This window comes from Triplophysa rosa, linkage group LG18 (genome assembly GCF_024868665.1).
Source record: "Triplophysa rosa linkage group LG18, Trosa_1v2, whole genome shotgun sequence".
NCBI lineage: Eukaryota > Metazoa > Chordata > Actinopteri > Cypriniformes > Nemacheilidae > Triplophysa > Triplophysa rosa.
The window spans coordinates 22,737,510-22,748,710 of record NC_079907.1 but is presented as its reverse complement, the minus strand read 5'-3'; the positions used below and the strand labels follow the sequence as shown (position 1 = coordinate 22,748,710).

The 11,201-nt window shown below is 37.3% G+C and overlaps 1 protein-coding gene across 1 annotated transcript; it reads right to left on the bottom strand.

Moving 5' to 3' along the window:
- Positions 1-664: 664 nt before the first annotated feature.
- pth3r (parathyroid hormone 3 receptor) lies at positions 665-9,866 on the bottom strand. Its single transcript, XM_057358947.1, has 13 exons — positions 9,782-9,866; positions 6,499-6,607; positions 5,971-6,081; positions 5,691-5,812; positions 5,368-5,462; positions 4,440-4,593; positions 4,067-4,220; positions 3,809-3,869; positions 3,176-3,242; positions 2,694-2,788; positions 2,109-2,250; positions 1,327-1,368; positions 665-1,078 (listed from the first exon to the last, which is right to left on the bottom strand). The coding sequence occupies exons 1-13, from the start codon at positions 9,845-9,847 to the stop codon at positions 665-667; spliced, it is 1,632 nt and encodes a 543-aa protein (XP_057214930.1). The 5' UTR covers positions 9,848-9,866.
- Positions 9,867-11,201: the final 1,335 nt, after the last annotated feature.

Sequence of the window (11,201 nt, the reverse complement as noted above, 5' to 3'; positions counted from 1 at the left end):
CGGTATATAAAAAAATAACGTCTCATTTTAGGCAAATCAATCCCTCTGTAAATGACTGACTCACATTTTAGATAAAGCATCTCTCTATGATCTCAGTGATGCATCACTTGCGTTTCATGGTTGTGGTGTCTTGGCAAAATTGTTCACGATGTCCATCACTGTACAGAATAGGTTAAAAAGTAAATCCAGATTTTAGTCAATACTTATAAAAAGCAAGCACAAAATGAACTGGCATCATTGCAGTTTTAAAAGGGCAATTTCTTTTCAAATGTGAAAATTGCATATTAAATAATCAGATCAATTCTGCTTAGAGCAGTGAAGTATGAAAACCAGCAAAGACATACAATTCCAAAGAATTTATACACTACATTTATAAGCTTGGTTAAAATGAAATAGTTAAGACTTTACAAATGACCAAAAAAAAAACATTATGCTATATTACATTAAAAAAACAATGTAATAAACATATATGACATTTATTTATAGAACACGAAAGTAGATATTTTAAAGAACCTTCACACAACTTAAAGGGAAATTCTTTCCATGCTTTTTATTTTTCATGTCTGTATCTACAGTACAGTATTTAAAGAAATTGGACAGACATTGAGGTGAGCTTCTCTGCATCCGAGCAGGCAGTTTTCTTATTTACACAGAAGTCCAAGAGTCAAAGCATGGTTTCCACCTCTTTCCAAGATAAAGACCCAGAAAATTCCTCATCTGCTACAAAAGATGGCTCAAGATCATTGTCAGTTTCCCTTACGTTCCTGTATGTCTGACCGCACGTCACATTTCTATCCTCCTGCCTCAGGAGCAGCTCGTTCTGCTGAGTGTCACTGAGCACATAGCCGGGTAAGTTTCCTGAAGTGTGCGGACGGGATTGTCCTTTACACCCCATGGTCCCCTGGGGCAGACTTTTAGTACCGCTGACACTAAGGCAAACACTTTGTGTTGTGGTGTGTGACATCATGCCTCCATAGTAGCCGCTCCCACCCCCCGCGCTGCTGGTGACACGAGCCTTCTGCTTCAGATCGGATGTGAGACTGCGCCTCAGCCACGCCTTCTTAACCTCAGCCTGCACCTTTGTGTAGACAGAAGTCCAGGGAGAGAGAAATGACATTTATTTAGACTGATGTACACGCAAATGTATTATAATACTTTCTCCTATCCAAGCCAAATTTGAAAGACAATTGTAAGTGAGATTCATTTCTTTGACAAGTGTAAATACTGTGGCTGTGTGGCGCTTCCATAATGGGACACGCCAACCAGTGCTACATGTCAGGAAAATAAATACAGACTCATATCAATATAAAAAAGTTGAACACTCACCTCTCCATTGCAGAAGCAGTAAATAAAGGCTACGAAGAAACCCTGTAAAAAATGGCATTCTTCCTAAGGTTGGACAATTTTTAGGACAGAACGTGTTACCATGTTTCCAACACAAACAAGGCACGATAAATAAACTGTAGCCAGAAACCACAGTCACAGAACATATTTGTTTCATCAGTTCTGGACCAGAAAATGGCCTAAATAAATAACTTTGAAAAAAATATAGCTCGTATAGCACGATAAAATAAACAAATAAATAATAAAATGACAAAGGACCATAACACAATTGATCAAAATTAAACGGACAGTTCACCCAAAAATGAAAATTCGGTAATCATTGACTTACCCTCAGGTTGCTCCTAAGCTGTATACATTTCATTGTTCTGCAGGATACAAAGGAAGATATTTGGAAGAATGTCAGTAACCAAACAGATCTCATCCCCCATTTACTGCCATAGTAAGGAAAATAAAACATGGGAGTCAATGGGGTATGAGATCTGACGTTCTTACAAATATCTGTCTTTGTGTTTAGCAGAACAAATACATTTATACAGGTTTGGAACAATTTGAGGGTGAGTATTAATGACAGAATTTTCATTTTTGGGTGAACTATCCCCTTAAACTAAATAAACATAAAACTAAAAATATGAAAATAAAAGCTAAATCAAAGTATTAGTACAACTACAACAAAATTGAAAGGAATTCAGGGATACATTTCTAAGTCTTGTATCTCTTCGTATTTGCAAGCGTGTAGTTTTGTCATACAACTGGAGTTGCTTTACCTGTGAAGAGTTGAACAGCATCTCGTAATGCATCTGAATCTTCCACAGAAGACCTGTGACGTCAGTGTATGGAAGAGCCATAAACAACATGTAATGAACTCCAAACAGTGGCATCAGCACCAGGGTTGACTTCAGGAGCTTCCTACAGTTAACATCAAATAAATCACTATAAAACAAGCATTCACTCTAAGTTTAACAGAGATTTACTCCATTCTTTGGTTAAACAATTTACACGAGTGAATATTAAAGCTGTGAAATCAATGAAATTTACTGTAAATGCAAGTAAAAAAAAGTAAATATGAGTAACTCAAATATTTCTATTATGACTCACCCAAAATATAAAGTGTGTTAAAAATATAAATTGTTAATTCAATAAAATTTATTTTAATTAAATAAACCTCACAGAATAAATAAAATACTATATGTACATTTGAGATAAATGAACTGTTGGGTTTTTAATACTCATTGACAAAAATCACTTTTGAAAGATTTTATTAAGTTAATAGCTGTTTATTTTTGTGATATTTACTAAGCCACTGAATTATTTTTAGAGTGTATGCGTGTGTATGTGTAATTATTTATAACCTGTATTGCTGTCGAGGGTCCAGTTTTCCTGTGTTTGTTTCCCACAATTTAGAGGCCAAAACCCTGATGATATTGAGGAAGAGGAAGAAGTTTACCTGGATGAAGAGTTTGAGGAACATAAGTGACTTATAGCAGGCGCAACACACATTTTAATGCTCCGTGACAAATAGTATGCTCGAAACACCAGATAAAATGTAAAAAGACAAAGGAAATTTAAATGTTGAGTGGATGAAAACACCATAATACACATTTTTTAAGACTATTATCAAGGCAAACACACACACAGGCACAGTTTGATGAATAATGATTTACATATGTTCATCTTGAGACAAAACAGTGCTTTGATATATTTTAAGATCTCAAGTTGTTTACAGTTCCAGACATGCTTTTTAGTCGGGGACTAGGTTAAGTCTTGTGTATGAAGGCAGGCCATAAAGATTTAGCTCATCATTTTTATTTACTAAAGAAAAAAACGATCTTACTATAATAGCTGCCAGGATTGGTACTTGATAAATCCACTTCAGGTTGCCTGCACTAATGTCCCAGCACCTGATAGTAACAAAAGAATACAGACATATTCACCGCATTCTTATTTTACTGTGTTGATTTCATTCATTTGGATGAATTCAGTATTGATTTTTGAGTTTTAAATCGTAAAAAGTGCTTCTCCATGCAGAACTTTGACAGACACAAAAGACACAATGTTGCATCTTCCTCCACAAATGGGTAGTTGCACCTTTGCCAAGAGACCAGACTGAGAACTGACAATTTCAGGGCTGAAAGGGAAGAAATTGTTCAGACATCAGCAATTTCTTCATCACTTCACTGTGTCATGCCTCGAATTTGCTAGAAGGCACATGACAAACCGTGAAACCTTTTGGAAGAAACTTTTATGGTCTGATGGAACTAAAATTGAGCTCTGCGGTCAACAAGCAAAGCGCAATGTGTCAAACACAGTTCAACACCCAGGTAGCACTTGTGGTCATGTGTAATGTTTTCCAAGGCATCAACATTTAACGGGAACTCTCTGGAAGAATGCAGTGGGGTGAATATTCGTGAAGGCGGTGTGTTTCAGCGAATGAATCTGTACTTTCTGTTTGCGTGTATAAACCTACTGTGTGTCTGCCAGAGACGCCCGGGCACTGACCCATATGGATACAAACACAGCAGGTATCCCTACCAAAGAAACAAAAGATAATTCATGTGAACGTCTTTCTACCACCAAGAGAATAATGGATGACTCTTCTTTATCCACTGATATCAGTCACATCTACATTCGCTTATACCACCTGTCAGGAGGCAAGGAGGGGTCAAGCTGGAACACGCTCTCTCATATAAGTCTGCTAAACGAATGGATGTGAATGTAAACTCACCCCAGCCGATGATTGTTAAAGCCCACAGACAGTTCTTATCGGACAGGAAAGCCATGAAGATTAAGCTGTGCAGGTACAGGCCCTCCACCAGGATCCAATAATGATTGGTTGCCAAGAGATACAGGAAGAAAGTCACGGCAACCTTGCAGCCCACCTGATAGCACAACAGATGCGATGATGAGATTAGATATGAGATGAGATGACATTTCTGTCAATAATCGTTTTAACACTAACCTATCAATGCCATCAGAACATTATTGTGCATGTGATGTACAAAATGTTTCTATTGTATTGACATCTGGTTGTAAGACAAACAACAGATGCAGAATGGCAGGAATTTCTTTTCGATATTTCGGTTTGTGTGTGTAAGCACCATATAGGGCCGTTGTCCTACCGCCCCATCTTCCAGTTTGGCATCGTCTGTTATGGTATACAAAACAGCATCTTTCACAAATATACTGACTGCTCGGCATATGAATGAGGTGAAGAGGTGGATGTGGATGTAGTTACGGGTGCAGTGGAGACGCCTGCAGAAAAACACCAATGAAAAATTGTTAGCATAATAGCAAAAGTTCCATTAACAAATGCAAATGAAGAAATCAATATTTGCTAAAAAAAAATAGAGGTTCAATACTTCGCAAACGTAAAAAGTTTCATGTGAAAATAATTCAGGACAGGACAGTTCACCTTCAAAATGATCATTGTTTACTCACCCTGTTGTCATTTTAAACCTGCGTGATTTTCTTTCTTCTGCAACAGACAAAATGTTGTTAACCAGAAACCGTTGGTCCCTGTTGACTTCTATTGCACGGACACAAAACCAATGCAAGTCAATGGGGGCCAACGGTTTCAGGTTATCCACATTCTTCAAAATATCTCATTTTGTGTTCTGCAGAAGAAAGAAAGTCATACAGGTTTGAAATGCCAACAGGGCGTGTAAATAATGACAGCATTTTCATTTCGAAGGTGAACTATTCCATTAAAGAAACAGTTCATCCAACAATCACTAGCGCTTCGTTGTTTCCTCGCCTCTTGTAAGTCGCTTTGGATAAAAGTGTCTGCTAAATGTAAATGTAAACATTGTTCTTAGATTTGTTCAATTTTATGTGGCCAACTTCAAACCAGAGCTCATTTTAATAAAATATTGCTGTGCGTATTTCTGTACGTGTAGCTTTCACAATAACGACAGCACAAAAAGAAAATCACATCAACTCACATTGACGTACATCCTGGATGAGGTCGGCTGAGGGAGTGATTTGTTTTGAGACGTATCTTTCTGTTAATGTTGAGCGAGCACTTACTTGAAATAGCAGAGAATAAAGACAGCCACCAGTAACGCTGTCAGTGATATGGAATATCCGATAGTGTACATCAGGTAAAGACGCTCAAAGACCACCTGAAGAACAACAGGATAGCACATAGCATAAGCGGTGCTAAAGGAAAGTTATATGTGTCGATTACCAAAGATGCAATTTATAGATACAGGTCGTATGGCTTAAGTTGTATTCAACACGAATCATTCCATGCACTACAGAACAACACAGAAGATTCATAAAAGTGGGCAGGTCGTTTTTGTATTACTGTAACATGTTTATATGGGTTATTGCTGAGTGTTTACACACACCTCCTGATCGCTGTGGTTGGTGTGAAGGTAAGTAGTACATTCGGTATAGTTGGCCCACGTCTGGTTTAGAGTGGGCACCTGTTCCCATTTGCCTGATGCATCGCAACGGCGATACGCATGTCCTAGAATGTATACAAGACATAAAAATCAGTCGGGCTTAAATTAGTAGCAACATAAAAAGGCCATTTTGTTGAAAACATTATATTTGACATGCAAAGGTATATAGATGAATATTTAAGGGCATTCCTATTTTGTGCCTGGAATGGAGGGTTGTGCAGACCTCTGTGGTTAAAGTCGTAGATGTACTCGGGACACAGAACTGCAACAAGCTGACTGGGTTTTCCTTCGGGCCAGCAAATGATCCCGTCCCACTCAGGAACACAGTAATCCTCTGACAACACACAGATGAATGTCATCATAGGTTTGATCATTTTCAATTAGGCATACATGAATTGCAATCAATCGTATTCTCCAACAAAACAGTCTCCTAGACAAAAAGCCTAAATGACACAGCAACACATCTATATTCATCATCACAGAGTAAGAAGGGATTTCGTTTATGGCCAATTTCGGTGTGCTGATATGAAGTGACTCATCAGCATTAATATAAAAGAAACCTGAGGCCAAATCAATATTCCTTATCCTGAAATCTCGACATAAACCGAGCCTGCAGTCTAATTTGCTGTATCAACAGATGCTGCTGTTTTCAGGAAATTGCATCTGTAGGAGTAGAAAGTTCGTTTGTAACTATTTTTATAAGCCTGATATCACCCCCAAAGCTCACACACATCATGCCCCCTTGCTTTACCTCCGATTGGCTGATCTTGCTGAGCGTGGACGCTTTTCTCACACCTTGCCCGTGCACCAATCAGAAGAAAGATCTGTTCGTCTCTGGTGATGACGTCATCAGAATCAATCTATGAGAGCAACAGAAAACGGCTTAATTGTGAAAGTTCCAACTCAAACAATAATAATAACGATAATAATTTTTATTGTGCATTATTAAGGCAAAATAATTGTTGTTTTCTTATTATTGTAAAACAAAACATACCTTTAATCGTTATAGAATATAACGTAGATGTCCAAAACACAAAGTAAATATTTTATTTGTTATTATAGATTGTGTATACAGTTAACAGATTGCTTTGAAATGTGCAAAATTATTATTTTGAATAAGACTCATATATAAGTTAAATATTCATTAATATTTTTAAATAGTGTAATGTACTGTTTACATTATATATATATTTTTAAGTATATAATTACACTTCTGGAAATTAGACAGTCTTAGGTAGATACCTCCTTAACAGCATGCTTTGACCTTCAGTACACAAACATAAATACAAATAAATTGTGTTTACATGTATGTGAATAATTCTGTATACCTGCTTTGCACTAGTGGGAAGTTGAAAAAAATTATTTTCAAGGGGCTTGACTTTATAAAACAATTTTTGTCATGAATTTTGCTGTGATCTGTTGAAGTTCCTCCAGTGTGAGCAAATCTTTTGATGTCTCTAGTACCGATAGCTAAATGTTTTAAAGATCGTTTTAAAATCAAGTTATGTTCTTATGTTATATGTAGACAAAATCTTTCAGTTTGTAATGTATGTGTTGGGGTTCTTTTTGTTTCCCACTATTTCACTGAAGAATCATCCATCTTTCACCAAATCTGCCACACCTTGTTGTAGGCTGATGTGCGTTTCTTAGTGTTGTGAAATATTTGCACTGTCCTGTGGTATGTGTTGAGCTCTTCAACCCTTCAGAGAGCACATCCAACCTTGCGAACCCTACACCCACCCCACATTATGAGCCCTGATCGCTGCTTTCTCACAGAAACACAGGAGCGTTTGTGTCCTGAATACATTTCACAACCACCAAAGAAAACCAGCACACCACTATCTGTAAGATATGGAGAGAGTGAGAGAGACAGAAAGAGTTCAGATGCAGAAGTGCTGTCTGACACTTTTCTTCTAAAATGATTATTTTTATCGAGCTCTGATGTTTATGTTTAGTAAGTTATTTCACTTCAATGGCATAGAGAGGGTATATTCACTTTTGCATCTAAACACTTCGTATCGAAATATAACTGATGGTTAATGACTTGAAGACTTGAACTTTGCTAAGAGTGTAACAATGAATCGATAAGTGTTATAATGTATTAGTTACAAATATTTATGAAACACTACAATGCATTATAGGGTGCATTAAGGCATGATAAATACATTAAAACTACTTTTATAACGTGTTTTATGCCAAAGATTTACCAAATTTTCTAACCAATCAAACTTCAGACTACAGAATCATTAGGGAAATCAGTTCTTTTGAACTGGATTAAAGGACGCAACATGTTGGGAGTTATGCAGCATGTAGAGAGGGACACACAGACAAATACTGTACTCTTACTCACACCTACTGTATTGACGATCTAGTCTTTAACGCCTGACCTGAATGACTTTGAAATGTGGAAATAATCGCTGTGGGGTACACGTACAAGAAAGCTGCTGCGCTCATGTGTGTTAGATGTATGTTTCTAATGCAACTTCTATTCAATTCATATTTTAATTACAGTCTGAAATTACAATGCTTTAAAAATTCACAGATTTGTTCAAATAATCAAAATCACCTTTACTTCCTAAACAAATAAAAAATAAGACAAAGACTACCGGCCTCTTTTGATCTGTGGTATTCACATGCACGCGTATGGAATCATGCATCTTTATTTCAATCAGACTCACTATTGCCGTTGATTGTTTGAAAAAAATCCTTGAGGCCAAATCATTTTTAAAACAATGGGATTTGCATTTACAGTCTAGAAGTGACCTTTTAAATTTCAGATTAATATAAAAATGTAAAAAAAACATTTTACCAGGCAACTTCTACTCCAGTGAAATTGCTGCGCTCCTGAAACTCAACCAGACCGCTCAGGGTTAAAACTATGTCTCTATTGCCTGTTCATCAAATGCTCATTCCTGTTGGACAAACTCATTTTCTGCTTCAGTGATCACGCGTGTGTGTGGCCAGTAAGTCTTGTGGGTCCGACAGCATTAAGAAGCCGTAGCATGCCTTCCTTTCCACATTAGCATGAACTAGTCTTTCTCAGAAATGAAATCTGAAAAGCCGGAGAAATCCAGTTTGTTTGCTACTTTGCAGAAAAGAAAAGTGAGATATTGAAGAGAAGGGCGTGCTTACGTGTGACAAACAAAGAATAAGAAATGTTCAAAGGTAAACATGATGATTTTAGCGATCTCGGACACATACACTGTCCTACTCACAGACCACCTAAACCAAACGAAGCCAAGCTTGAAATGACAAGAAAAGTTCTGAAGCTTATCAATTCCCAGGTCATCTTGAGGTTTTTAACCTGTCAAAACCCCTACAGAATTGTGTGATATTAACATTTCCTGTTAAAACGTTCAACTCACATTAATCTAGACATTCATTTGTTTTGAGCTCAATCAATGTTTCTGTCACTTTTATTTACACATGAATTTGTGTACATCTTTCACACTAATACTAGTTTTGACCTTTTTTTAATGTTGGTAAAGATATCTGTAACAAAACAGATATGTAATGACTATTTCATTTTCATTTACAGTTGGCAGACGGTTGCCGTTTCTAAAGCAACTGACAGTGCTTTCAAGCTACACATTCTTGATCTTTTTGTATGTGTTCCCTGTATCAAAACCCTGTATTTTCTGTGTTGCAGGCAAAATGCTTTACCAGTTTAGCTACAGGAACACATCACAACTTTTGCTATTGATTTTTCTTTTTATTTGGTTGTCACACAACAGAATATGCCATCTTCCCCAAAAACAGTTTGCGTTTCCAAAAACGTTACCAAACTTCTCCACATGGTTGCATATTCTTTGCCACAATAATTCATATATTATTTTTTTGGCACAATAATGTACCGAGTATAGTATAATGTTTGACATTAGATGCAGAAACATATCAAAATAAACACTTCTAAAAGACTAATACTGCCTTCAGCTTGATTTTCAATTGCATTAGAAAGATTAAGCAGATATGTGAAAAGTGTCATCACAATAGCCATATGGTGTAAATAAAGAAAATGTTTGTGAAGTACTCACCAGAGCCCTGGCTTTCATCAGCACACTGCACAGCATGAAAGCCACAGAGACCTCCACTGACACCATGCTTAACCCAAGACCTCTGACCTTCTCCAGAACTTCAGATCAGCTGAGAGCTTTACCTTCGAAAGCTCTTCTTAGGACACGGTGGTCTCATCAAAGAGCAGAGAAATGTGAAGCCATCGCTCTTATATTGTGTTGCTGTATGCACCAGTGGTCCGGTTTAGCTTAGGGTCATAGAGAACCTTGTTTATGATTCCATATAGACAGATTGACACAAATAATGGTCCCTGGAAAGGTATGATGACCACTAGATCCATCCCAGACAATAACCTTCCATTCCTGCCATCGTTGACACTCAGATGTGATTGAAGATGAGACTTTGTAGTTCGCCTGGAGATCTGCTAGAGTCTTCTCTATGTGTTCTGCGGGATTGCTCTCCGAGGTTAGTAATGTGCTTGTCACCACTGTTCATCTTGTGAGATGGGCAGACCCTCAGGTCTAAAGAGGTTAACCCTTCATTGTCCCTCAGTGTCTATTCTTCAACCCCCTCCCAATCCCATTCATAAGCATCCCTAGCATGGCTCTCTCAAATCGAATATTTTAATTGGTCAGTTGAGGTAAAGGAATTTAGCGTGATGATTGCTAAACTGTATACTGTGTTTGTCAGGCCTCCCAGGCAAACCTACTACTTTGTTTGGTAAATTTGCTGTGTATTAAGAGGGATGTCCATGCTGCCCAGATTACAACCTCAACACACCGCTCATATGGTCAGTGAGGGAGCGACCCGATGGTTACATCACTACAAGATATGAAGTGACTTTTCAGACTGCTGCTTTTCTCTGTTGCTCTGTGGTTTAGCTTACAATCTCCACACCTAAACACCTTTTCCTTCAGCACTTAACATCTGTTGTTTCATACTTCTGTCTTGGAAAAACGTCCGATTACTGAAGTAAAGATGATCGCGACTGCTGGTTCGCCAGACAAGCATGCTTCTCTTTATGTTTGAGCGCAATTATTATTTTTTTTACACGTTTTTCACACAAGTTGTTCATTCAAGGTCACATTTAAAGTCACCATGGAATCAAAATCAACCTCCTCTCCAAATAAAATTCTCTGCATGGTGTGTTCCAGTATTTTAATTGGTAGAGCATTGCAATAGCAACGCAACTATTATGGGTTCGGTCCCACGGAATGTCTGTCATCAAATCAATACTGAAGGATGAAATGTAGTCTCTACATTTTTTCAAAGTTTCTGGGCTATCTAAGTTCATTCCACTCATAAGCTCTCAAAGATATTATTTTCTATTAAATATGTATTATTTTTAATACAACTGTATTCTTTTTTACAAAATTTACAAAAATAGTTATTTGTTGTTATATTTTTGTGTCTTCCATTATTTCGCACCTTAGTTTTGTA

Coding starts and splice junctions, on each gene's coding strand:
- pth3r (XM_057358947.1), bottom strand. CDS start 9,847: ATGGTGTCAGTGGAGGTCTCTGTGGCTTTCATGCTGTGCAGTGTGCTG. Junction 6,082..6,498: donor GCAAGATCAGCCAATCGGAG/GTAAAGCAAGGG, acceptor GTGTGTTGTCAG/AGGATTACTGTGTTCCTGAG. Junction 1,369..2,108: donor TGCTGTTCAACTCTTCACAG/GTAAAGCAACTC, acceptor CATTTTTTACAG/GGTTTCTTCGTAGCCTTTAT.